Source organism: Leucopleurus acutus, assembly GCF_964270905.1.
Source record: "Leucopleurus acutus genome assembly, chromosome: 10".
NCBI lineage: Eukaryota > Metazoa > Chordata > Mammalia > Artiodactyla > Delphinidae > Leucopleurus > Leucopleurus acutus.
The window spans coordinates 31,407,927-31,435,212 of record NC_139153.1 but is presented as its reverse complement, the minus strand read 5'-3'; the positions used below and the strand labels follow the sequence as shown (position 1 = coordinate 31,435,212).

At 48.6% G+C, this 27,286-nt stretch overlaps 1 protein-coding gene across 4 annotated transcripts in view; it reads right to left on the bottom strand.

Annotated features, from left to right (window-relative positions):
* ACOX2 (acyl-CoA oxidase 2) overlaps positions 1 to 24,370 on the bottom strand; it is a 35,312-nt gene extending 10,942 nt beyond the window's left edge. For 2 of the 4 annotated variants that reach the window (XR_014326533.1, XR_014326534.1), the window contains exons 1-11: positions 22,090 to 22,636; positions 21,500 to 21,662; positions 21,138 to 21,289; positions 20,612 to 20,719; positions 18,350 to 18,469; positions 17,909 to 18,024; positions 17,039 to 17,211; positions 14,837 to 14,999; positions 7,669 to 7,859; positions 5,931 to 6,101; positions 3,327 to 3,432 (exon numbers count right to left, since the gene is read on the bottom strand). Coding sequence is in view for 2 of the 4 variants with exons in the window: in XM_082848663.1 (XP_082704789.1) it covers positions 3,327 to 3,432; positions 5,931 to 6,101; positions 7,669 to 7,859; positions 14,837 to 14,999; positions 17,039 to 17,211; positions 17,909 to 18,024; positions 18,350 to 18,469; positions 20,612 to 20,719; positions 21,138 to 21,289; positions 21,500 to 21,662; positions 22,090 to 22,249 (1,623 nt within the window). In the remaining 2 variants the exon portion in view is untranslated. Of the gene's footprint in view, positions 1 to 3,326; positions 3,433 to 5,930; positions 6,102 to 7,668; positions 7,860 to 14,836; positions 15,000 to 17,038; positions 17,212 to 17,908; positions 18,025 to 18,349; positions 18,470 to 20,611; positions 20,720 to 21,137; positions 21,290 to 21,499; positions 21,663 to 22,089; positions 22,637 to 24,072; positions 24,259 to 24,286 lie in introns of those variants that run through there. The other 2 variants (XM_082848663.1, XM_082848664.1) reach the window with 2 other exon arrangements.
* Positions 24,371 to 27,286: the final 2,916 nt, after the last annotated feature.

Genomic DNA, 27,286 nt, shown 5'->3' with positions numbered 1-27,286 from the left:
GGTTAAAATAATACTTTGATGCTGGTTGGTAAGTGACCACTGCCTTCATCTGGCCAGAACCCCCTCTGCCAGGCTTCTTCCCAGGGATGCCCCTTCCTCCACACAGCCCAGCAACTAAAGGTTTAACGCAGCCCAACCCAGCAGGAGGCTTTAAGGACCCTGCCTCCCTTAGGTCTGAAGTCCTTTCTGATTGGTGGGTGCTCCTGCCTTACTGGTTATTAAACCCTTCTCCCTAAGACAAATGCACATTATTTTTATCTGGTAGGATATACGAGTTCTATGGGAGGAGAGAGAAAAGGAGAGCATATATATTAGGTCTTCTCAAATTTTTATGTGTGTACAGATTACCTGGGGATTTTGTCAAAATGCAGCTTTTGGAATAGCTCCCCAGTAATGCCCATCCTGCTGGTAGTAACTTGAAGTAGCAAGGCTTAAGAGTGTCTCGAGGGATCAAAGGAATTTACCCGAGGGACAAGGAATGAGGGTAAAGTCATTCTTAGGCAGGGGAGAACTGCATGGGCACAGGGCTATACTTTCAGGAGGCTGCAGCAATTTAAGGGTAAGGTGAGGTGATGACAGGGAACCGTGAAAGTTAGGGTGGACGGGCAATTGGGACCCAGGTCGATGAAGGGCTGTGAATGACATGGTTGGGATTTTATTCTGTGGGGGTCAGGGGGCCACCAGAGTCTTCAACGGGCCAGTGACCTGATGAGGTTTCTCACTTGGAGTGGATCTGCCTTTCCCAGGGAGGCCTCACGTGGGTGCTAACAATACCACTTTGCCACCTGGACCTGGGGTGCTCACAGCCATGCTGGGTTTGCAGCATTTGAATATGGAAAAGGAGAAGATGTGCTCTGCTGCCCCTGCTGGGTCAGACAGCCCTTGGTGTTCAAACTGGAACCACTTTGGCAAAGCTGGAGAGCCTCACTTTTTTCACTTAGGCCCTGTTTCCCTTTTCTAATCCGAGAGCCACATCCTTAAATTCTCAGGGACCTGGGTTTAAGAGTGGAGTGATGAAGAGCTGCCCAAGGGCCTCTGCCTCACAAAGCAGGGGGAGGACCAGAGAGAGGATGGTGGCCTCTTCCTTTGGGCAAAGGCTGAGCCAAACCTCGGCACCATGCTCTGAACACGATGAACTTTATTTATTGTGTGTGTGTGTGTCTGTTTCAGTCTTGCTTCCTGCCTAATTTAGGGGTGGGGTGGGATGTGTAGCATTTATAGCCTAGGTGGCTCTTCAAGTTGTACAGGTATTAACTCATTGAATCTTCACAATAATCCTACAAGTTAGGTACTATCAGTAGCTCCATTTTGCAGATGAGGCGTCTGAGGCATTGAGGGATTAAGTTCCTTGCCTGCCCAAGCACTGGCTGGTGAGTGGTAGCAGTGAGATCCAAACCAGGGTAGTCTGCCTCTCGGTTAAGTTTGTACTGTTAACCGCTGTGCTGTGTTGCCAAAGCCACCAGAGACTGAGGCGAGATTATAATGGGCTGGGACCAGAACTTAGGCCAGGGTCCGGTCCTCCTCCTCCACCCCTCTGCCACTGTCCCCCCCACCCTACCCCGCCGTGTTGCCATCACTCTACCTACACATTTGTGGTTTCCAGATGAGACCCAGTTGGGTACTTGAGGTTTCTGTAGAATAGATGGCCTCCCAGAGCCCAAAGACCAGAAAGCGCAGATTTCCCTGCACATTATGACTTTAGAGACTAGGCTTGGGCGTCGCCTTCCCAGGAAGCCGCTCATCCTTAAAACTGAGGCTATGCTTACTTTCCCTCTCAGGGTCATTTAATATGAGGTAACCCTGGCAAGCAGTGTCTGGTGCATGGCCGGCCATGGGTTTGGAAAGCAGGTGAATAATGGGCAGGTGTGGCTCCTTTTTAGGTGCCTGGTGAGAGCACAGCATTTGCTTACCCTCTTCTGTGTTGACCGGACATTTGACACAGCAGGGGGTGCCTCTGTGAGGGCCGGAGCGGAATGGAGGGTGGCAGAGTCAATACCGGCGCTGGCCGATGTGATGGAGGTGGCAGGTCACCAGGTGGCGCTCATGCTCAGCCTGCCTGACCAGCCCTGTCCCGCCCGCCCCATGAGGGAGAATGCAAAACGCTTCTGGGCTCCCCTGTTCTAGCCCGCTATTTTTGGGGCCTGCTGCCTGAGGATTGAAGGGAACACCTTGGTTTTCCAGCTGTAGGTAGGGCCAGAGTCCCAGCTGCCTTAGCTAGAGCTCAGCAGTCATTCCTACTTCCTTCCCACTGCATTGCTCTCTGAAGCCCGTCCCTTTCTCCTACACCCTTAATATCTCTGCATCTACCCGCTTCTCTCCATGCCCTCTGGCAGATTCATGGTCTGGATCACCCTCAGCCCTTGCCCAGACTGCTGCTGCCTGCTCCGTACTGGCCTCTAGCCTCCAGTCCATTCCACCCCCTGAAGCCTGTATGATCCTTCTAGAATGAAACTGATCGCTTCGCTCCTCTGATACAGACCCTGCAGAGGCTTCCCACTGCAATGAGAAACAGAAGCCAGACTTCTTACAGTGGTGCAGAAGGTGCCAGGCCTTGCCTATCTTTCCTCCTCCCCTATCCTCCTTCCTGTCCTGGTTTGTCTTCTTCCTCTAGGTTCTCCTTGGAAGGATGTACATCTCCTCCCAAGCACCATGCCTTGTCTTGCCTCCTCCTTCTACACCTCCTCATCCCTTTGCTGGGACACCTTCCTGTCCAAAGCCACAGCCTCCACTCCTTGCCTGGTTAATAATTTCAGCCTATCCTTGCAGTCCTGGCCTATACGCTGCTTCTGAGAAGGCTTTCTGACTCCTCAAGGTGGGTAGACTTACACCTGCTCTGGGATCTTGTGGCAGCCTGTATTTCCCCGTGACGGTGCTTTCCTGATCGCAGCCGTCTGTGGACACACTGTTGAGCCCCCAGTACCCAGCCTGATGGCTGATGTTGAGTGGGTGCTCAAATATTTGCTGACTGACTGTGAATTATGTGCAAACACAAAACGTGGTGGAAATGGAATCAGACATCTAAGGATTGCCTGTGGGGCTGAGGAGAGACTTGACCTGCTTTTCTATCTGGGAGGAAATATTTGAACAACCTGAAGCAAATCCAATAACACTGCCTCATTACACTTTTTCCCTAAGAGCTGCCAGTAAGATTGCTTTGGAGTTAAGTCCTTTAATTAAAATACCCTGGACTAAAGCCTTGAAAGTCAAATGAAGGCAGCCACTGAGCAGGGCTGGGGAATAATGGCAGAGTTCTGATTTTCTCAGCAGGACAACCTGCTGGGGAAACAAAACAGGTCTGTTTCAGCTTTAGCTGATGGGCAGCTCACCTTGGCGGCCTGGAGATGTATGACAGTGGTCTGGTTCCATGCCTCGTGCCTGTCAGCCCCAGATTGCATGAGAGTCTGTAAGTGATGCACTGAGTCCTTTATGAGCCTAAAGGCCAAAGAAAAAAGGTTCTGTTTTTGAACAAGTGGGGAAGAGATGGGTGGCATTTGGTCCCAGGCTGCCTGGGGTCCCACAGAAGTAGAAATAATACCAATTTATTGACCATTTGTTTGTGTTACAAACCTAAATACTTGGTATACATTATCTCTTTAACCCTTTTAAGAGTAGGAATTCCCAATTTGCAGTGGGGAACACTGAGTGCTAGAGAGGCTAATTAACTGGACCAGGGTCACGTAGCTAATAAGGAGTGGAGCTGTTCTTAACCTCCCGGCTGTAAAGCCTCAGGGCCCTGGGCCAGGCACCATCCCTTCTTTCTAATGCAGACTCCATCCTGATACCAGTGTTTTCAGGCCATTCAACTGACTGACTTCCTATGGCTGAGCAAGGAGAGTGGTTTTCCTCTAAAGGCTGGTGAAGCCTGTCAGTCACCCAGTCTGCTCTAAGTTCTACCAAAGGGACCTTAAAAGAAAAGAAAAGAGGAGAAAAGAAAACCAATCCTTGTTCTCCAAACCACGAAATTGGTAATTTGCCATTTAGTTAACCTTTATTCTTTTATTTTCTATTCCCTGCCCATCCACTCATGACCCTTGGAATTTGTATGCAAAACAAACTGTTTATTAAGCAATACTTATTTTGCTTTGTCATGGGATAGATAAGCACATGTCACATTGAGTTCTAAGCAAAAAGCAATATACAGCCGTCCCTTGGTATCTCTGGGGGGATTGGTTCCAGGACCGCCACAGATACCAAAATCGAGATACTCAAGTCCCGGTATAAAAGTGTAGTATGGTCACCCTCCTTATTCACAGGTTCTGCATCTGGGGATATGGAAGACCAACTTTGATGGCATTTTAATTACCCTGAGCAGCCTTATTTTGCCTGCCCCACTGCTCCAACTGAAATGTTAGTTCTGTGAGACCTGGGCTTTTTTTTTTTTTTTTCCCCTACGTTGGGTCTTCGTTGCTGCGTGCGGGCTGTCTCTAGTTGCAGCGAGCGGGGGCTACTCTTTGTTGCGGTGTGTGGGCTTCTCATTGCGGAGGCTTCTCTTGTGGAGCACAGGCTCTAGGCTCACGGGCTTCAGTAGTTGCAACATGCAGGCTCAGTAGTTATGGCTTGTGGGGTGTAGAGCACAGGCTCAGTAGTTGTGGCGCACGGGCTTAGTTGCTCCGTGGCATGTGGGATCTTTCGGACCAGGGCTCGAACCCATATCCCCTGCATTGGCAGGCGGATTCTTAACCACTGTGCTACCAGGGAAGCCCGAGGCCTGGGCTTTTTGTCGGACTGGTTTACTGATAGATCCCTAGTGACTGGAACAGTGCCTGGCAGATTATAGGTACTAAATATTTGTGGAAAAACATAAATGAATGTCCCAAGTTGCTTGTGATCTTGAAATGACTATTAACCATCCCTGAGACCACAGGTTGGGATATAAGACCTCATATTATATAATGAAACTGTTTTTTCCAGGTTTTTTTGGTGTTTTAGTTGGGGAGGGGCTCAGAAGGTTTCCTTTCTAGGTAGCTAAATCTCTCCACCTTTTCCATGATGGTGTCTTTATTCCCAGCCCCCTGGCATGTTTGGACATTCCTGACATACAGTAAGTGTCCGACGATATTTGCTGGATGACAGAATGGAGGAGTCCTTGGTCTTGTCTGTGTTACCTGGAGCCTACTAGACCCTGGAAATAAACATATACTATCCCTTGTTATAGTCACATTTTTGAAAATTATTTTTAGATTGTGGGATATTTCGAATATGTGAGCACAGTTGTCCCTCTGTGTCCACAGTTTCCACATCTTCAAATTCAACCAAGAATCAAATATTTGGGAAAAAAACATTCTAGAAAGTTCCAAAAAGCAAAAATAGAATTTGCTGCATGCTGGCAACTATTTACATATCATTTACATTGTATTTACACCTATTTACATAATATTTACATTTTATTGGGTATTATAAGTAATCTAGAGATGATTTAAAGTAAATGGGAGGATGTGCATATGCAAATACCTACACATAATATTGTAAATCTGCAAATATCCCATTTTATAGAAGGGACTTGTGCATCCTGGGAGTTTGGTATCCGCAGGGGTCCTGGAACCAATCCCCTGCAGATACAGATGGATGACTGTATTGCTTTATTTATTAGTATTTACGTACCAATACGTATGTAGTATTTACATATAGGTACATTCTTTGTAATGCAAACCACAGTAAGAACCTAAAGATTTTAAAAATTCCTTGCACTGGCTAGAGAGGTGATGTCTTCCTACTATCTTGACCAGGATGGGGAAGTGATAGTGGTCCATGGCTGACAGGTGAATTCTCCTTTCTGCCCCTGGTGGCAGGAGCTGAGAGGACTGAGGAGGTTGGGGAAGGGGGTGGTTTTTGGAAGAGTATCCTAGAATGTCCACCCAGCCAGTCCCAAAGGCCTTAGTGGGAAGGAGCCTGCCCCCAGGTGGGATGGTTGATTTCTTAGCTTGGCTTACCTGGCTGCCACGTGTGCCCAGGCTGTGGTGTAAAGCTCTGGGTGGAGGAAGTCGGCTACATTTTGGGCTGGGCACTTGGCCAGGTCAGGTGCAGTCAGGTATGCAACAGACTGAGGGAGAGACCTCTGTGATGTGGACTCCTGAGCCTGCAGGTAGCTCTTCACCAGAAACCTAGGGGGCAGGGGTACCAGCAGGTGAGAGGGTGGGGAGCCCTGAGGGACAGCCCAGCACCCCTCTCCCAGCATCATGCACTCTTATGCTCCCCGTGGGAGAACCAGGGCCACCGACTTTCTTTCCCAGGTCCCTACTGATAGCTACTCTTCACTCAAAAGCCAAAATGCATCCCGAGGCTGTAGCTTCTTTCACAGTGAAATGGAGCTGGAGCTGTAGACTGCAGACATTCTCAGACCATGAACATAAATTCTTTTGATACCTGAACAAACAGAATCTTTTCTCTTGGTTAAGATCTTATGGTTCTGGGATTTATGATGAATTGTACAGTGATGGCGGAAATTAAATTTTCTTAGCTCATAAAAGGATAGATGCAAGATTGCAAGCATGTATAGGAGAACTACAGGTGACTCTTAGCTTCTTCCTTGTGCTAATCCAATGGTTAGCGGCTCTGGGTCAGACAACCCTGGATTCCTCTGCAGCTCCACACAGACCTGTGTGACTTCACTTCCCTCAGCCTCAGTGTCTCCATCTCTAGATGAGGACGGGGTCACCTGAGAGGGGGTTTGGGAAAACTGAATGAGATAATATTTGCAGAGCACTTGGCACAGTGCGGGGCATAGAGTATCTAATACATGATTTTGTATTCCTTTTGTAATTTGAAAAGAAAAAACAAATGTTGTATGTTTAAAATTTTTTTAAAGAAATGTTACATAGCCAATTTGCCAGCAAGTCCTTTCTCCCTGCCTGGAGAAGTATTTGGCCTGTCTACTCACCTGAGATAGACGCACGTGAAAGGCCTGGTCAGCCACGAGACCCACAGACATAAGAGAGAGAGAAAGAAACCGCCTGTTGCGGGGAGGGGGAATCAGCCATTCCTCCCTGCCTTTCAGGTTGGAGCCTCCTGGTGCAGACCCTGTGCTGGGGATGCTACAGTGAACAAGGCCGGCAGACTCCCTGCCCTCAAGGCCCGTCACACAAAAAGAGACGCAGTGGGGGGGCATCTGAAGGCAGTGTCATTTTAGCTGAGACCTGAAGATGAGGAGGAGCCTGGCGGTGGAGAGGATTAGGGGAGGGAAGTGAGTGTGCAGGCCCCGAAGAAGAAACGTGTGGCTGGCAAAGTGAGCAGAGGAGAAGGTTGTGAGAGGATGGAGGGGAGGCAGGGGCCATGTCTTAAGGTCCTTGCAGGCCACAGTGTGGACTGTGGCATTTTCCTGTGAGCTGTGGGAAGCCAATGAAGAATTTCAAGCAAGGGAAAGATGTGATCTTCTTTAGGCTTCAAAAAAATCCCCCTGGCTGCCTGTGGAGGAAGGATGGAAGTGGGGCAGGGTGGAAGCAGCTGACCAGTGAGGAGATTGATGTTGTCCCGGTGGAGGGTGTGGCAGCCTGGCTGGGAGCTGCGTGAGTCTGGGGAGAAGTGGATAGATTGGAGACATAATGTGGGAGTTGGACAGTCTGCAGACGGTGGTTCCCAAAGTCTGCTCCCTCTGTGGGCATCAGATGGTGCTTCAACCCAGGCAGAAGCTTGGTGGGGTCCCTGAGGGTTGGACAGAGACGTGGGCCTTACCTGGCTGTCTGCAGGTAGAGCACCGTGTTCTCACCCTCGTAGGTGCAGGAGGCTGTCACTCCGGTGACCAGGGAGGGCAGGCCGCTCAGCTTCGAGTAGCCATGTCCACCACAGGCCCTGCGGCACAGCTCAGCCCCCTGGACGCAGAAGTCCGACACCAAGGCCTTCATACCTGCACTCAGTGCGTGAAGCTGCAAAAACAGGAAGGGGGTCAGGTGGCCTAAGGGGCCGTTCAATTACAGCCATGCTTACCACTCATGGAGCACCCACTCTATGCTGAGAACAGCTCTGTGAGATAAGAACTGTTTCCTCAGCTCACAACTTTATGAATGAGAAGACTGAGACTTGGGTTACGTGCCTCACCCAAGGTCATAAAAAGAGGCAGTGTTGCTGTAGGGGCAATAAGAACGAAGGAAAACTGTCTAGACCAGTGTCTCCAGGATCTTGGGAAGAGAGTGCTTCTAGGATTGGTCTCACCATTATCCAGGAGCTGTGGATTTTGCTGGCAGGCAGAGGTTTTGGAGGGCTTGTCTGTGAGGATGCAGGTCCACCATCAGCCCACTGCTCTGGGTTGTAGGAGGGGCTGCCACACAGCCAACCTGGTTTGAGTTTTTGGTTCTTGAAAGCCCTTACCCATCTTCCACACTTTCAAGTCCTTGGGTCATGTCCCTTAACCTCTCTGTGCTTCACTTTCCTCATCTGTAAAATGGGTATTACAAATGGTGCCTGCGGTACAGTTGGAAGGATTACTGAAGCAATGCTTACAAAGCACAGAGCCTGGACAGACCAAATCTGTATGTAAGTCCACCGTCCTTTATCTGAGAATCTTGGGTCCAGATGCGTTTTGGAATCAGATATGTTTTGAATTTTAGAAAGGTAAAGCAGCGCATTTAAGGTAGATTATATATAATACCCCTAGAGGAGTCCAGGGAGACCCTAGTGATCCAATGTATTAATATTTTCGGCTGCAAAATGTATTCACACTCAGTGGGATAAATCAGGTTAATTCAGGTCAAACTGTGCCACCAAATGAGTTCTAAATGACTTTTGGTTTTCAGAGCTTTCCAGGTTTCAGAGACACACTAGGGGGGACTTCCCTGGTGGCACAGTGGTTAAGAATCTGCCTGCCAGTGCAGGGGACATAGGTTCGATCCCTGGTCTGGGAAGATCCCACATGCCGCAGAGCAGCTAAACCTGTGTGCCACAACTACTGAGCCTGTGCTCTAGAGCCCGCGAGCCACAACTACTGAGCCTGCGTACCACAACTGAAACCCGTGCCTAGAGCCCCTGCTCCGCAACAAGAGAAGAGAGATTGGTTCAAGGTGGTGAAGTAGGAGGATATGAGCTCACTTCTTCTTGCGGGAGCACTGGAATCACAACTAATTGCTGAACAGTCATCGACAGGAAGACACTGGAACTCACCAAAAAAGTTCAAGATACCCCACATCCAAAGACAAAGGAGAAGCTGCAATGAGATGATAGAAGGGGCGCAATCACAATAAAATCAAATCCCATAACCGCTGGGTGGGTGAGTCACAAGCTGGAGAATACTTATACCACGGAAGTCCACCCACTGGAGTGAAGGTTCTGAGCCCCACGTCAGGCTTCCCAACCTGGGGGTCTGGCAAAGGACCTGGGAGGAGGAATTCCTAGAGAATCAGGCTTTGAAGGCTAGTGGGATTTGATTGCAGGACTTCAACAGGACTGGGGGAAACAGAGCCTCCACTCTTGGAGGGCACACACAAAGTACTGTGCACATCAGGACCCAGGGGAAGGAGCAATGACCCCATAGGAGACTGAACCAGATCTACCTGCTAGTGTTGGAGGGTCTCCTGCAGGGGTGGGGGGTGGCTTGGCTCACTGCGGGGACAAGGACACTGGAAGCAGAAGATCTGGGAAGTACTCCTTGGCATGAGCCCTCCCGGAGTCTGCCATTAGCCCCGCCAAAGAGCCTGTAGCCTCCAGTGCTGGATCATCTCAGGCCAAACACCCAACAGGGAGTGAACTCAGCCCCACCCATCAGCAGACAAGCAGATTAAAGTTTTACTGAGCTCTGCCCACCAGAGCAACACCCAGCTCTACCACCACCAGTCCCTCCCATCAAGAAGCTTGCATAAGCCTCTTAGATAGCCTCATCCACCAGAGGGCAGACAGCAGAAGCAAGAAGAACTACAGTCCTGCAGCCTGTGGAATGAAAACCACATTCACAGAAAGATAGAGGACTATGTACCAGATGAAGGAACAAGATAAAACCCCAGAAAAACAACTAAATGAAGTGGAGACAGGCAACCTTCCAGAAAAAGAATTCAGAATAATGAGAGTGAAGATGATCCAGGACCTCGGAAAAAGAATGGAGGCAAAGATTGAGAAGATGCAAGAAATGTTTAACAAAGACCTAGAAGAATTAAAGAACAAACAAACACACATGAACAATTCAATAACTGAAACGAAAACTACACTAGAAGGAATCAATAGCAGAATAACCGAGGCAGAAGAACAGATAAGTGACCTGGAAGACAGAATGGTAGAAATCACTGCCACAGAACAGAATAAAGAAGAAAGAATGAAAAGAAATGAAGACAGCCTAAGAGACCTCTGGGACAACATTAAACACATCACATTCGCATTTTAGGGGTCCCAGAAGGAGAAGAGAGAGAGAAAGGTCTAGAGAAAATATTTGAAGAGATTATAGTCGGAAACTTCCCAAACATGGGAAAGGAAATAGCCACCCAAGTCCAGGAAGTGCAGAGTCCCAGGCAGGATAAACCCAAGGAGAAACACACCAAGACACACAGTAATCAAATTTACAAAAATTAAAGACAAAGAAAAATTATTAAAAGCAACAAGGGAAAAATGACAAATAACATACAAGGGAACTCCCATAAGGTTAAAAGCTGATTTCTCAGCAGAAACTCTACAAGCCAGAAGGGAGTGACACGATATACTTAAAGTGATAAAAGGGAAGAATGTACAACCAAGGTTACTCTACCAGGCAAGGATCTCATTCAGATTTGATAGAGAAATCAAAAGCTTTACAGACAAGCAAAAGCTAAGAGAATTCAGCACCACCAAACCAGCTCTACAACAAATGCTAAAGGAACGTCTCTAAGTGGAAAACACAAAAGAAGAAAAGGACCTACAAAAACAAGCCCAAAACAATTAAGAAAATGGTAATAGGAACATACATATCGATAGTTACCTTAAATGTAAATGGATTAAATGTTCCAACCAAAAGGCATAAGCTTGCTGAATAGATACAAAAACAAGACCCATATATATATATATATATATATATATATATATATATATATATATATATATATATGCTGTCTACAAGAGACCCACTTCAGACCTAGGGACACATACAGACTGAAAGTGAGAGAATGGAAAAAGGTATTCCATGCAAATGGAAATCAAAAGAAAGCTGGAGTAGCAATACTCATTTCAGATAAAATAGACTTTAAAATAAAGAGTGTTACAAGAGACAAGGAAGGACACTACATAATGATCAAGGGATCAATCCAAGAAGGAGATATAACAATTATAAATATATATGCACCCAACATAGGAGCACCTCAATACATAAGGCAACTAACTGCTAACAGCTATAAAAGAGGAAATCGACAGTAACACAATCATAGTGGGGGACTTTAACACCTCACTTACACCAATGGACAGATCATCCAGACAGAAAATTAATAAGGAAATACAAGCTTTAAATGACACAATACACCAGATAGATTTAATTGATATTTATAGGACATTTCATCCAAAAACAACAGATTACACTTTCTTCTCAAGTGCACACGGAACATTCTCCAGGATAGATCACATCTTGGGTCACACATCAAGCCTCGGTAAGTTTAAGAAAATTGAAATCATATCAAGCATCTTTTCTGACCACAGCACTATGAGATTAGCAATAAATTACAGGGAAAAAACCCCATAAAAAATACAAACACGTGGAAGCTAAACAATACATTACTAAATAACCAAGAGATCACTGAAGAAATCAAAGAGGAAATCAGAAAATACCTAGAGACAAATGACAACAAAAGCACGATGATCCAAAACCTATGGGATGCAGCAAAAGCAGTTCTAAGAGGGAAGTTTATAGCAATACAATCCTACCTCAAGAAATCAGAAAAATCTCAAATAAACAATCTAACTTTACACCTAAAGGAACTGGAGAAAGAAGAACAAAGAAAACCCAAAATTAGTAGAAGGAAAGAAACAAAGATAAGAGCAGAAATAAATGAAATACAAACAAGGAAAACAATAGCAAAGACCAATAAAACTAAAAGCTGGTTCTTTGAGAAGATAAAATTGATAAACCTTTAGCCAGACTCATCAAGAAAAAGAGGGAGAGGACTCAAATCAGTAAAATTAGAAATGGAGAAGAAGTTACAACAGACACCACAGCACATCAAAAGAGACTACTACAAGCAACTCTATGCCAATAAAATGGACAACCTGGAAGAAATGGACAAATTCCTAGAAGGTATAACCTTCTAAGACTGAACCAGGAAGAAATAGAAAATAACAGACCAATCACAAGTAATGCAATTGAAACTGTGATTAAAAATCTTCCAACAAGCAAAAGTCCAGGACCAGATGGCTTCATAGGTGAATTCTATCAAACATTTAGAGAAGAGCTAACACCCATCTTTCTCAAACTCTTCCAAAAAATTGCAGAGGAAGGAACACTCCCAAACTCATTCTATGAGTCCCCCATCACCACTCTCGCCACTATTATTCAACATAGTTTTGGAAATTTTAGCCACGGCAATCAGAGAAGAAGAAATAAACGGAATCCAAATTGGAAAAGAAGAAGTAAAACTGGATCACTGTTTGCATATGACATGATACTATACATAGAGAATCCTAAAGATGCCACCAGAAGACTGCTAGACCTAATCAATGAATTTGGTAAAGTTGCAGGATACAAAATTAATGCACAGAAGTCTCCTGGATTCCTATACACTAAACAATGAAGGATCAGCAAGAGAAATTAAGGAAACAATCCCATTCACCATTGTAACAGAAAGAATAAAATACCTAGGAATAAACCTACCTAAGGAGGTAAAAGACCTGTACTCAGCAAACTATAAGACACTGAGGAAAGAAATCAAAGATGATACAAACAGATGGAGAGATATACCATGTACTTGGTTTGGAAGAATCAATATTGTGAAAATGACTGTACTACCCAAAGCAATCTACAGATTCAATGCAATCCCTATCAAATTATCAATGGCATTTTTTACAGAACTGGAACAAAAAATCTTCAAATTTGTATGAAGACACAAAAGACCCCGAATAGCCAAAGCAATCTTGAGGGAAAAAAACAGAGCTGGAGGAATCAGACTCCCTGACTTCATACTATACAACAGAGCTACAGTAATCAAGACAATACAGTACTGGCACAAAAACAGAAATATAGATCAATGGAACAGGATAGAAAGCCCAGCGATAAAACCACACTCCTATGGTCAGCTAATCTATGAAAAAGGAGGCAAGGATATACAATGGAGAAAAGACAGTGTCTTCAATAAGTGGTGCTGGGAAAACTGGACAGCTACATGTAAAAGAATGAAATTAGAGCACTCCTTAACACCATACACAAAAATAAACTCAAAATGGATTAAAGACCTAAATGCAAGGCCAGACATTATAAAACTCTTAGAGGAGAACATAGGCAGAACACTCTTGACATAAATCACAGCAAGATCTTTTTTGACCCACCTCCTAGAGTAATGGAAATATAAACAAAAATAAACAAATAGGACCTAATGAAACTTCAAAGCTTTTGCACAGCAAAGGAAACTATAAACAAGATGAAAAGACAACCCTCAGAATGGGAGAAAATATTTGCACATGAATCAACAAAGGATTAATCTCCAAAGTATATAAACAGCTCATGCAGCTCAATATTAAAAAAGCAAACAACCCAATCAAAAAATGAGCAGAAGACCTAAATAGTCATTTCTCCAAAGAAGACATGCAGATGGCCAAGAGGCACATGAAAAGCTGCTCAACATCACTAATTATTAGAGAAATGCAAATCAAAACTACAATGAGGTATCACCTCACACCAGTTAGAATGGGCATCATCAGAAAATCTACAAACAACAAATGCTGGAGAGGGTGTGGAGAAAAGGGAACCCTCTTGCACTGTTGGTAGGAATGTAAATTGATACAGCCACTATGGAGAACAGTACGGAGGTTCCTTAGAAAACTAAAAATAGAATTACCATATGACCCAGCAATCCCACTACTGGGCATACCGAGAGAAAACCATAATTCAAAAAGACACACGCACCCCAATGTTCATTGCAGCACTATTTACAATAGCCAGGACATGGAACCAACATAAATGCCCATTGTCAGACGAATGGATAAAGAAGATGTGGCACATATAAACAATGGAATATTACTCAGCCATAAAAAGGAACGAAATTGGGTCATTTGTAGGGATGTGAATGGACCTAGAGACTGTCATATGGAGTGAAGTAAGTCAGAAAGAGAAAAACAAATATCGTATATGAACGCATATATGTGGAACCTAGAAAAATGGTACAGATGCACCCATTTGCAAGGCAGAAATAGAGACACAGATGTAGAGAACAAACACCAAGGGGGGAAAGTGGGGTTGGGGGTGGTGTGATGAATTGGGAGATTGGGATTGACATGTATACACTAATATGTATCAAATAGATAACTAATAAGAACCTGCTGTATAAAAAAAAAAATAAAATAAAATTCAAAAAAAAAATAGAGAAGCCACTGCAATGAGAATCCCGCGCACCGCAAGGAAGAGTAGCCCCCGCTCGCCGCAACTAGAGAAAGCCTGCGCGCAGCAACGAAGACCCAACACAGCCAAAAATAAATAAATAAATAAATTTATAAAAACAAAAAAACACACCAGGGATTGTGCACCTGTGTTCTATACACTATCTGTGATCATTTCCTCTAACATGTTTGGAGCTTCCTGGGGGCCAGATGTAGGTGGATTTATATGTCAGGGTACAGTTCACCTGGGATGTTGGAAGTCTGCAGAGGGAGAAAGTGGAAAGAGCCCATGGGGGCAGGATTGGGGCTGCTTCCCAGTGGGAGGACCATTTCAGCCATGGTCCCAGCTCCTGCCCCCCAGAGAAAGCAGGTATACCTCAGGCAGGAGTCTGAAGTCTCTGTCCAAAATGGAACTGTAGGAGCGATGGAAGAATTCCAAGAGGCTCTTTGCCACGAAGTGGAATGCATAGGCCTTGGCCAGTGGAGGAAAGAGTTTCTGCTGCTGCGTCTGGTAGTCCAGGACTTTTGCCTCTGGGTCACTGAGGGGAAGAAAAGCAGAAGATTTGCTACCTGCCACATCCATCTTCCCATATCCCCAATGCCATAAAAGCCTTAAAAACGGACAGTTTTTTATAGCTCACTGCAAAATTTGACGTAGACTGACGTGATGCTAGTAATAATCTTAAAATTCCATCTAACATGAATATCCACACATTTCACTGTAGAAATATTAACATGTCCGCTTATGGGTGCTGCCCCTTGTGGAGGTTTACAGTATACGCACCGTATTAACCTGCTAAAAATCTGGAAAGTTCTGAATTCCAACAGATCTGGCCTCAAGGATTTTGGGTGAGAGGTTGTGGCCCTGAAGCCCTGATTATTTGAACCTTGACCTTTTACTGTCCAGGTGCATGTGCTGTGTGCTGGGAAATATGTGGAACCTAATTGATAACTGAGGATGTGAACTTGGGTTGGATGGAATTCCGAGGTAGGATTGCACCCGCCTTGTCCGTTGCTGTGTTCTCAGTGCTGGAGACTCTGTTCAGCATTAGGGGCCTTCGGTAACTATTAGTGGATTGAAACAGAGTGTGAATGTGAGACGCCTCCCGTGGCTGATGGGGAGAAACCTGGTGTCTCTTCTCTGGGCCAGCAGCCCCTCACCTGGACGTGTACTATTATAACCATCCCAGTCTTATGCAACCCAGAAGACTGGGCTCCGACAGGATGTCATTGGCAATACCTCCTTCCCAGCTCCCCTGTCCCACAGAGAAGACTCCCTCAGCCCGGGATTCTGAAGCCAGGCTGGCTGAGGGTGATTTGGGTTTGCCAGTAAAGGACCCTGGGCTGAGGGCCTGGCATGCTTCGCTGCGTTTCAGCCCTAGCACCACCCTGGAAGAGCGTTTTTGTCACGCCCATTTAGTTGACGAGGGAGCTGAGGGACAAAGAGGTGGGGTGGCTAATCTAAGCTCCCGGAAGTGGCGGAGTTGAGGGTGGCACCGGGTCTGCCTGGTGTTCGACCCTCAGCCCGTTTTGCGTTAGAGAACTCTGGATCCTTGAGCCCATGGTGTGGAATACCACTGGCCTCTTGAGCCAGACACCCTCAAGTTCCAGTCCTGGCAACCTCACTCTTTCCTTTACAAGTGAGAAGATAGACCCAAAGAGGGCAAAGGACTTGCCAAGGGGCGCTTACTATAGTTGGGGCGAGAACTGTCAGGGTAAAGCTCGCCTCTGCTCCATGAGTTCGGTCAGTTATGCTGTGTCCACCCCACCCTCTCTCCCTGTGCTCGTGCTGCGGCCCCTTATGCCCAGGCTCCAGTTTGCTGCATCCTGGGTATGTGCCCATTTGGGACATATTTATCCTAAAAAATTATTTGTTTACCTAAAATTGAAATGTAACTGGCAGTCCTGTATTTTTATTTGCTGAATCTGATAACCTTGTGTGTGTGTGTGTGCACATGCGTGTGTACACATACTCACATCAAAGCAGAGGGTACAGTGAGCCCTTTGGTGCCATGGAGTAGAGCTATTAGCCAGACAGAACCACATACAACAAAATGGGTGCAGACGTGGACGTACCATGGTCAGATGTTGGCAGTCACAACCAGACAGAATCAACTGTAGCCAAATACAGTCTGACGTGACAGCTGGGTTTTTCCAGACACAGTCACTCACTGGGCAGACAGAACAATCTCGGGAGCCCCATTCACCCACAGCTTGGTGCCCAGCCGATCCAGATACACTCAGCCAGTCACAGCCATACCCAACTGGGAAACAGTCCGAGTTTGTTGGACAGACTGTCAGATCTGGTGGCACAGGGCCAGAGACACAAGATCACACAGAGCCTGATGGGGCCAGACACTGACAGACATAGGTTGGGCCAGCTGGTCAGCCTGGATTAGAGAGAGCCAGATAGAGACCCCACAGACCCGATGGGCCAGGTCCAGGCGGATGTGTGTGCAAGGGGGGGGGGTAACGTGTGCTCCCAGCACCCCACTCTGGCAGAGGGTCGGTGTCAGGGGGTAGGCACTGTGGGATCGAGGTAGCCCGGGCTGCAGTGGCTCCTCTGGGCGCCGCTTGCCTGGGCCGGAGCCGGGATTGGTGGCGTATGACCGAGTAGCGGATGGCAATGACACAGGCCTTCTGCAGCAGCGGTATGACCTCGTTTGACAGCATGTCCACCCGCACCGCCACCATGCTGAGGTAGTTGCTCTTTGCTGTTCCGAGCTTGATGTAGGTACCATCTGGCAAGACCTGGTAGACCAAGGACAGGCAGTGGGGCTGAGCCAGGGCTCCCCAGCCTTCCCCACACCCAGAACTGTGGCCCTCCATGCCCTGAAAGCACCACAGTCCTCAAACTGCTCACCTGGGATAGACACAGCCAGCCGCCAGCCAGAATGTGCTGGTGTGACCCCGCTGATTCTTAAAACTGAAACGCTCCTGTGCTTGTTGCTAAATAGCCGCTGCCCGAGTGTCTTGGTTCACTGCTCCTCTCCTGTGACACCCCAGACCTCCCCACAATCCACAGCTCCCCACACTTCCATGGTAACGCCTGGCAAAATGGAGGCCTCCAGAACCTGCTCCAGCACTTGGCTGCTGGCTGTGCAGTGACTGGCCGTGTCCAGGCTGCGCTGTAGGTCGATATGCACATCGTCCTCAGCCCGTTCCTCTTTTCCTCAGATTGCCTTGCCACCCCACGATTGCGCTGCCACCCCACGAGGTGAGCATTACCCATGAGAACTCTGAGGTTCAGAGAGGCCACGTGACTGGCCCCAAATCATAAAGCTCCTAAGCTGGGGTTTTACTCAGGTCTGTGGGACACCAGAGCCTCTCTGGGAGGGGTGCCCCAAACTCAGCTCTGTAGAGAAGGGCCCGGAGGCAGCAGCAGTCTACAGGGTGCCTCTGTCCCCTCTCCAGGCAGTGCAGGCTTGCAGCCTCCCCGGGACCCCACCTGTGCAAAGCGGCTCAGCATGTTCTCCCTGGGGATGCGCACATGGTCCAGTTGCAGGAAGCCATTATCCGAGTGGTCAAAGTCCATCTTGGGCCCAATGTCTCCAACGGTGATTCCTAGGAGGAGACAGAGGTAGGAACGTCCATCAGTTGAGTGCTTGTGTGTTAGGTACCAACACCCACATTCCAGCTCATCTGAGCCTGCCAGCAGCCTGTGACATTGGGGTTATCATACCTGTTTGCAGGTGACCAAGCTGAGGTCAGGTGCTAAAACCTTGCTCATAGTCATCAAGCCAGTTAGCGCCAGGCCTGTACAACTGGACCCCTCCCTGCCCAAGGGAGACATGCCCCAGTTTCTCCCATGGACCTCTGGGGCCCCCAGGACAGGGAGTCCTGGTGGGGTCTCCTGGCAGGGGTCCTGGAGGAAGCAGCGTGAGCTTACCGGGCAGTGGGCTGTGGTCCTCGAGACTCCGGATGGGTACAATAAAGGCATGCATGCCCTGCTGGGCTCCTGAGCAGATCAGCTGGGCCTGGACCAGGGCATGGGTGGCCGACCGTCCCACTGAGGGTAGAGAGGTGAGAAGCCCAGCGTGATCCCGGATGTACAGAGCAGGCAGGCTAACCTTCCCCATCAGGACCCTGGGTGTGGGCCTAGTCTGTGAGGACCAGTGTGGTGGTACGGGAAGGGCAGGACACTCTGTGAGGCTGGAATGGGGCTTTGTTTGAACTACCCTGGAGGGTGTGGGTCAGGGGAGGATGCACGAGGAGCCTGGAGGACAAAGGGTGTTTTCTAGGGGAGCCGCACAGGACAGGGTATGCGAGGCAGAGGGAACAGCCTGCTCAGAAGCTTGAGGACTGGACTGGCTTGGTGGGGCCAGGCAGCGGAGGTGGTAGCATCCCGGGCAGCCAAGGGGTGCTTGGTCAGGATACCCCTTGATTCATAAGGCCTTTACTCGTCCTTGGAAATGACTGGAACCATCCAGAGAGCTTTAATGTGAGTGTCTGGCTCTAGAATGCACTGGGTTGGTGGCTGGAGATACAGGGGGTTCTGTCTAAACGTCAGGTTTGTATAGGAACCACCCTACGATACACAGGCAGGATCCCCATGGGCTAGGGAAGGCTCCAGGAGGCTGATGGAGATCTTGAGGGGACGAAAGCCCTCTATGCCCTCTGGCCGCTCTTTCTTCCAAAGGCAAAGCTTGACAAAGGCTATGGATTTTAATGAAATCACCCCAAATGGAGCAATCTGGAAAAGCTCTGCATCTTTTAAAACTTGGTCTTACTACAGTCTTCTGACTGAAGTGTGTGCTCTTGAGTCATTTCCTTTGGAATCAAGGAGACAGGATTTTTATATCATAGCTGCTGGGGTACGTATGTCAGGATCTGTGGTCAGAACATGGGTCCCAAATCATAGGGAGATGTGTGCATTGCTGCCCAGCCTAGCAGATGGGCACCTTTGAGACCTCAAAAAGTCCCTGTTCACAAAGAGGGGGAACTACCCCCAAAGAGCCAAACAAATCCAGCAGCGACTTGCGAAGGGCACTGTGAAATAAGCAAGCTTGCTTTTTTTCTGTCCTCAAAAACTTCTTAATGACTCTCTCTGCCATCAGCCTAATAATATGAATACAGATAGCTAGCATTTACCAAAATCCAGGTGGTACCGCCCCTGTGCTGGTGCTTTGCGGTCTTTGCAGGACAGGTAAGCTGAAGTCCCATTTTCCAGAAAAGGAAACTGAGGCTCAGAGAACGGAGTGATGTGCTCAAGGTCACTGGCCTGAACGGGGCAGAGCCCGGGTTTGAACCCTGCCTGATTTCAAAAGCTGGGGTTTTTTTTTCTGCAGTTTTGTCAGTGGTCATTGATCACCACGCCCCACCTCCCCGCCCCGAGCATTGCTCTCTTATTTCTCTGGCCTGTCTCTCCACTTCTCTCTCCTTCTCTCAGTCTTTCTCCCTCTCTGCTTGTCTCTCACCTCTCCCTCTCTCTCTTTCTGCTTTAGTTGGACTCCTCACACTTGTATTTTTTTTTTCCCATATAAGTGTTCACCTAATGGGTCCCCAAGTGCCACAGATGTATCCTCAGAGATGTATTCTCAAATCAGAGGAAGAGGGCCCTGGTGGAACCTTGCTCCTTGGGGCTTGGCAAATCACTGAGACTCTGGGAAGCACGGTGGGTGCGGCCTGCACCTGGTGGCCACAGGAGGTGGTGTGGCACCGGTGGCTTGATTGGTGCTGGGGGTGGGCCTGAGCCCTTCTGAGTGTCTGGAGCAGGGGAAGGGAGGGACGTTTTTCGCATTGACTGTACCCTGTGTGCTGGCTGGTGGCAAGCTTAATCATTAACTTGGGAGATGAGAGGAACAGGGGCTGTGGCGAGTGCTGTGTGTGGAGGGCGTGGGGGCAGTGTGCGTGTGAGAGAGACCTTGACCGTCAGCCCCCAAAGTTTGGGTCAGTTTCCTCAGCTATTTCAAAGTTCCCTTGGCGGCCTCTCAGCCACTCACTGATGAAATTCTTCGTATCCCACCTGTTTTACCACATAAGAACCTGGGGCTCAGGGAGACGTATTCACTTGCCCAAGGTCACCAGCCTAGAACAGGGAATCAACCTGAGGTCTGTTGAACATCAAAGTCAGTGCTATTCTGTGGTCCAGCTTTGTTCTCCTTGGGGGCAGATGGCGGGGGTTGGGGGGATGAAGGGATACTATACTCACGGTCCCCAGGCCACCATTTGATGGCAGTCAGCGTGGGGCTGTGCACCACAAACTCCTGGGTGGCTGCATCGTAGGTGGCTTCAGTCTCCAGGCCCTGAAGATATGTCCCTGGGCATCAAGGAGGGGAGTTAGACATTGGGCCATGGTTGGAATCTCACCGGGGGCGCAGTGTCTAGGTCGGCCTGGAGCCCCCAGGCATCAGTGCAGTATGGAGTCGGGGTAGCTCCCAGCTGTACTCACAGGCATTTCTCTCCTTTCACTGGTGGGCTCTTTGGGGGACACATGGCCAGCCCATGATAGGGAATGGTGGCTGACATTTCCAGAAGGAACACCTTGCCTCACCACTAGATCATACAATATGTTCGTGTAAATTAGAAAAAATCACCCCCTCCTCAAGACCTTTAACTGCCACCTGCTGTAACATCTTCATATTAAATATATAAATCTATGACTAGTGAGATGTGAATGGGCCCTCTGGAACTGTGCAGTGCACACCTGTACATTGCACCCAGCAGCCCTGGCTCACCGTGCCCCAGTTCTGTCTGGGCGTATGTCGCAAGGATCTGTAACTTGTTGCAGAGTGGGTCCCACTTGGCAATCTGCTCCTCTGAGCCGAGGCTCCTGAGCGCTTTCTGGAAGACGAATTGTAACGCTAAGCCCAGATCTCCAGAAAGGCTTCTGCAGGGGAGAGACACAGTGGTTGAACAGCCCATTGGAGACAAGGGCCCCGGTACCCTCAGGCTGGCAGGGTGCAGGAGGGAAGGGGCACCTGATATCCTTCTTTCCCAACAGGTAGTACCTTTGTTGGGGAAAATAGCTCATGGGCTGGGTTTTCTCGGGGGTCCCAGGTGAATTCCTCTCTGGTGGGGTTGCCCTGGGTATGAGCACCTGTTAGCGTAATATAATTCACGACTGTCTTCAGACCAGCCCAGGCGCTGTGCTAACACCTGGATGTGGAATTTCTTCTTAATGGCGGCTTCATAACGTTCATTCTGGGTCATGAAATAATTATCCTTCAGGCTAAGCTCTGGGTCACTGTGGATGATGCTTTCTGTCAGGGACAGAGAACAGAGAGAGGGCTTAGAGTCCTGGGTGAGGTTCCTGGTACCTTCAAATCTTCCCATCCACTTGCCTCATGGATGTGGAAAGGAAGTCAGACATTGCTGTCATTTTACAGATGCAATGAATGAGGTCCAGAGGTGGCAAAGTGACATGCCCAAGGTTACAAAGCTATGCAGTGGAAGAATAAGGACTCTATCCAGGTCTTCTGCTGCCTAGGACTCTTCTATCCCTCAGAGGGGCTCAGGAAATATTGACATGTTAAAGATGCCTTCAGAGTCCAAAAGAATGAATCTCTAATAGTGGAATTTTGAGAGCAGAGTTTGTTATTTGAAGGTGGGACTGCTATTGAGGGACTCTTCTTCCAAGAAAAGCGTATGGGCACGAAGCAGATGCTGCATTCCCCAGCCTCCTCTTACCGACTTTCCTCCGGAGCGCAGTGTTCTGGGCCCCTCCATCAAGGATGTTGGTGAGCTCCTCCACGCAGAAGGACCGCATGTGCCTCTCGCTCTCTATGTCGGGGTGCACTTGCCTGCTCCAGGTGTCCCCCATTGACACTCGGTGCACTGGACTGCCCATCCTAGCCCGGGTCTGCCTGGTGTCTGAGAAGAGAGACTTGTGGCCTGGGTGCTCTGAGCCTTGGGCTGTGCCAAGAACCTGTGTGCAGGAGGAACTGCCCAGGGCTGAGTGTCAGCTGAGGCCTGCTTTGGAGGAAAGCAACCTCCCTTAAATGCTCCTGTGCCACTCCACCCCCGCACTCTCCCCTGTGGCCCTTGGCTGTGTACCAGGCACTGTCCAGGACTGTATGCAGTAACTGCTCAGTAAACAGTAGTTCAGTGCGTTCTAGCCAAGATTTGGACAGGGTCTGATTGCCTGGGGGAAATTCTCACATAAAGTCATTGAAGGTCACGTACGAAGAAATTCATGTTAGAGAGGTTAAGTGCATGGCCTCTAGCTGCACAGCTACTGCTGGCCAGGAGTTGGACCGGGTCCGACCACACATGCTCTGTCCATGCTACAGCCGCACCTGGGGGGCTAAGTCCCAGGCTCGTTTGGCCCATTTCCGTGAGCCTTGAGGGGTACTGCGGAGCTGAGGGGAGGAAGCTTGCCCCGTGCCTGTGCCATGTTCCCCCGGGACCCCTGTGTGTCCTCCACAGCCACGGTGGGCCCTGCGTCCTTCACAGCAAACCCTCAGCCTCTCAGAGCCCCTGTTTCCCCACAGCCCGGCGACCAGCAGGTATAGTCCTTTCTACTTCTCGAGTCTCTCAGATCCATGTGTTCCATCCATTCCCTTGGCTACCTCCTCGGCCACCTTCGTCGCTCGCCTGGCCTCAGTGCCTCTCATCTCCTCTTTAGGGTGAGCTCCTAAACTGCGGTCACGTTGTTGACCTCGTACCCTGCTGGGAGTCTGGTGCTTGGGGCCGGCTGTTTGTTGTATGGAGTCCATGCCCTCTGCCATCTCACCACCTCTCGCCCCTTGCCCCGTATCCACCCACTCCGCCTACCCAGGCCTCCTCTCCCTCTCCTCCTGCCCTTTGCCCCCGCTGTTTCCCCTGGTGTTCCTAGTGAGCCCCAGCCTCCAGGGCCACCTCCTCTAAGAAGCCTTCCCGATGGCAGTGCCCCCTGGGAGAACCGAGCAGCCCTTCGGTGCCCCCACTGGGTGCTATTAGAGTAGACAATAGGAGCAGTTCCTCATTCACTCGAATGTCCCTGTCCCAAGGCAGTGAGTGCCTGGGGAGGCCAGCTCTGCTTTTGTGGGGTCCCAAGAGCCTGCAGGTGGCCACTATTTTGATTCCTGTTCTTCTCCACCACAACCCTGCAGATACACTGCTGTCGTTACAAGTATTTTATAGAGAGGACAGGAGCCTCGGGAAGAGAGGAGACTTTGTAAGGTCATGCAGCCACACGTACGATAGCACATGGGATTCATCCACAGGCTTACAAACCGACACCCGTAAGTGGGCAACAGGGCTGTGGGATGCTGACAAAGGGCCTGGCACATTCAAGGAGCGCCCCCGTCCGCTGCCCCCTGGATCCCTGCAGGGCCTTCTAGCCTGTCTCCTCTCTCCCTGCGTCTTCCTCCTGCGCTCTAACTGCCGCTGCGTCCTTGCTGTGCTCCAACACCCAGGCCTCGCACCTCACCGTCCAGCCTCTAGAGGCCAGGGCTGTGTGCTCTGCCTGGAACACTCCTTCCCCGATGTGCCCATGGCTCCCTCACTACCTCTGCAAGTCCTTCATCAGTGCCACCTTCTCAGTGAGGCCCACCTGACCACCCTCTTTAGAATCCCGAGCCCCTTCCCCCAGCATTCCCAGTCTCCCTCACTCTGCTCTTTTCTCTTTTCACTTATCGTAACATAATTTGCTCCGTTGCTATGTTTTCGTTTATTGCTGTCTCTGCCTACTTAAAGGGAAACTCCAGGAGGGCCAGGATCTTTGTCACATTCGTGCTGTGGCTCTCACACTTAGCACAGGGCCCGGCTCACAGGTGGCGTCTAGGAAATAGGGGTCGACTGGAAGAAGGCAGCTCTCAGAGTCAGTAGGAGTTGTGGGAAGGGTGCAGCCCTCAGGAGCCTCCCAGTCCCTCCCGGGTCCCATGGCCCGGTTCACCCGACTCACCTCTGTCCTGTGTCTGCACAGTCGGCCTGGCCTGGCCTCTAGCTGCAGGCCTAGGCCTCTCACGGGTGGCCCGGCCCCTTTCTCCTCCCCTGGAGGGGCGCGGCCTGGCAGGCCCTCGGCTCCCAGCTCTCCCTGGTTGAGCTCATTGCATGTACTCTCCTGTCCTCCTGCCTCCCTCTGGTGGTTGTGACCGCGCTGTGCCTGGTCAGGGGCTACCCTGGGAGATTGCTAGGAGGGTGTGAAGCAGGATAGATAGCTCAGCACGAGGCTGGCTGGGCAGCTTAGTGAGTGCCAGCTACCGAGCCTCTGTCTCTCCCTTTCTCTCTCTGCCTATCCGGCCCGCCTCCCAGAGCCTGGTGCCGGTCAGATGCACACACATTCACTCTGCAGAAAGAAACATCGCAGGCCTCTACCCGGAGTCCAGAGACCTGGGTTCAAATCCTGGAGGTATGACTCTGAGTTACTTCCCCTCTCTAAGCTTCCCTTGCCTTAACTATAACTCACAGGGTATGAAGGAAAGCTCTTGATAAACTGTAAAGCCCCAAGCATTTGTAACTTGAGAGTGTTACTGTTTTCTTAGCTCCCCATAAGAGAATTTCTTAATTCCCAGGAGTGATGTTTAATGGTAGAATTTCCCGCTCTGTGTGGCAGGGTGCTGGTGCGAGTTCTGTGGGCAGGTGTGTGAGGGTTTGGGTCACACAGGATGCACTGATTTGGTTACGCGTCAATATTTATTTTTGAATGTCCACAGTGATCTAAGCACTGGGGCACAGCAGGAAGCCCAAACCACAGAAAACAAAGCTATACTAGTCCCCTGCCCTTGGGAACCTTCCAGGCTGGGGTCAGGGGGGCTGCTGGAGAGACAGATCATCACAGTAGGAATGGGCAGGAAAACCTAGCGGGATACTCACAGCCACTTCTAATGAACTTAGACCTTTTTTGAAGTTAAAACCTTCTTGCCCTCTCTTCCTGCTACCGAAGTCCCCAGGGCCTTCCCGCTTTACCTGTCCAGCTCCTGTGTCTTTTCGTCTCACTACAATGTCACACTCTTTTGGGAAGTCACCCCAGTCTGGATTAGAAGCTCCTGGCCTTGCCTTCTTAGCTCCAAACTTTTGCACTTTATGGTATAATAAAATGTATAGATTTGGTCTTTGTCCCTGGTTCCTGGCACAGAGCTTCTAAAAAAATCCTTGTAATCTGCTGAGTGATAAGACTGTCTTTTTTGTCTGTGGCTGGGGGCCCACACATAGCTTCGAGATGGGGGCTTGTTGCCAGGAAGACCAAGCCTTAATTCCAGGGTTGGAACTTTCAGTTCTCCCCCCCTCCCCCTCCCCTAGCCTCCAGGGAAGGAGAGATGCTGGAGATTGAGTTAATCACCAATGGTCAATAATATAATCAATTATACCTACATAATGAAGCCTCGATAAAAATCCCTAAACAGTGGGGTTTGGGGAGCTTCTGAGTTAGTGAACACATAGAGGTGCTGGGAGGGTGGCCTCCCAACCATATCTTGTCCTATGCATCCCTCCCAATGGCTGTTCCTGAGTTGTGTCCTTTCTAATAAACCGGCAAATGCAAGTAAAATGCTTCCCTGACTTCTGTGAGTCATTCTGGCAAATTATTGAAGCCGGGGCGGGGGTTATGGGAACCCCTGAATTTATAGCTGGTAGGTCAGAAGTACTGAGATTTGCAATTGTTGTCTGAAGTTGGGGGAGTCTTGTAGGACTGAGCCCTAAACCTGTGGGGATCTGTGCTAACTCCAAGACTTAGTGTCAGAATTGAATGTGGGACATCCAGTGTTGGGGAATCAGAGAATTGCTTGTTGCTGGAGTGGGAAGACTACACGTTTGGTGTCACAAGTGGTGGTAGAAAGAGACAACACACCCTTGGTATGCCCACAACAGTGGTGGCTATTTTTTTCTTTAATTATTGGTTTTTGTCTAAATCACCGGTGAAAGCAAGAACTGTGTTGTTCTTGGTCACCAATGCGGTCCCAGCCTCAGCCTAGGGCCTGGCCCGGGGTAGGCGCTCAGCAAGTATTTGGTGGATGAATGAATAAACAAAGGTTGGCAAGAGCCATCAGGATTCTCTATCCCAAGGGCGTGGCCATGCTTGGGGAAGGACTCTGGAATTTTGGCACTTTTTTTTTTATTTGGTATTGACTCCTTTCTGCTTGAAGTTTTTTCCTTTATTTATTTACTGTTTTAATTGAAGTATAGTTGATTTACAATGTTGTGTTAGTTTCAGGTTACAGCAAAGTGATTCAGTTATACATATATATGTATGTGTGTGTGTATATATATATATATAAATCTATTCTTTTTCAGATTCTTTTCCGTTATAGATTATTAAAAATATTGAATATAGTTCCCTGTGCTATACAGTAAACACTTGTTGGTTATCTATTTCATATATAGTAGTGTGTTTATGTTAATCCCATACTCCTAATTTATCCCTCCCCCTCTTTCCCCTTTGGTAACCATAAGTTTGTCTTCTATGTGTGTGAGTCTATTTCTGTTTTGTAAATAAGTTCATTTGTATCATTTTTTTTTTTTTAGTTTCCACATATAAGTGATATCATATGATATTTGTCTTTCTCTTTCTGACTTACTTCACTTAGTATGATAATCTCTAGGTCCATCCATGTTGCTGCAAATGGCATTATTTCATTACTTTTTAAGGCTGAGTAATATTCCATTGTATATATGTACCACACCCTCTTTATCCACTCATCTGTCAAGGGACATTTAGGTTGCTTCCATGTCTTGGCTATTGTAAATAGTGCTGCTGTGAACACTGGGGTGCATGTATCTTTTCAAATTACAGTTTTCTCCGGATATATGCCCAGGAGTGGGATTGCGGGATCATATGGTAACTCTGTTTTTAGTTTTTTAAGGAACCTCCAGACTGTTCTCCATGTGGCTGCACCAATTTACATTCCCACCAACAGTGTAAGAAGGTTCCTTTTTCTCCACACCCTCTCCAGCGTTTATTATTTGT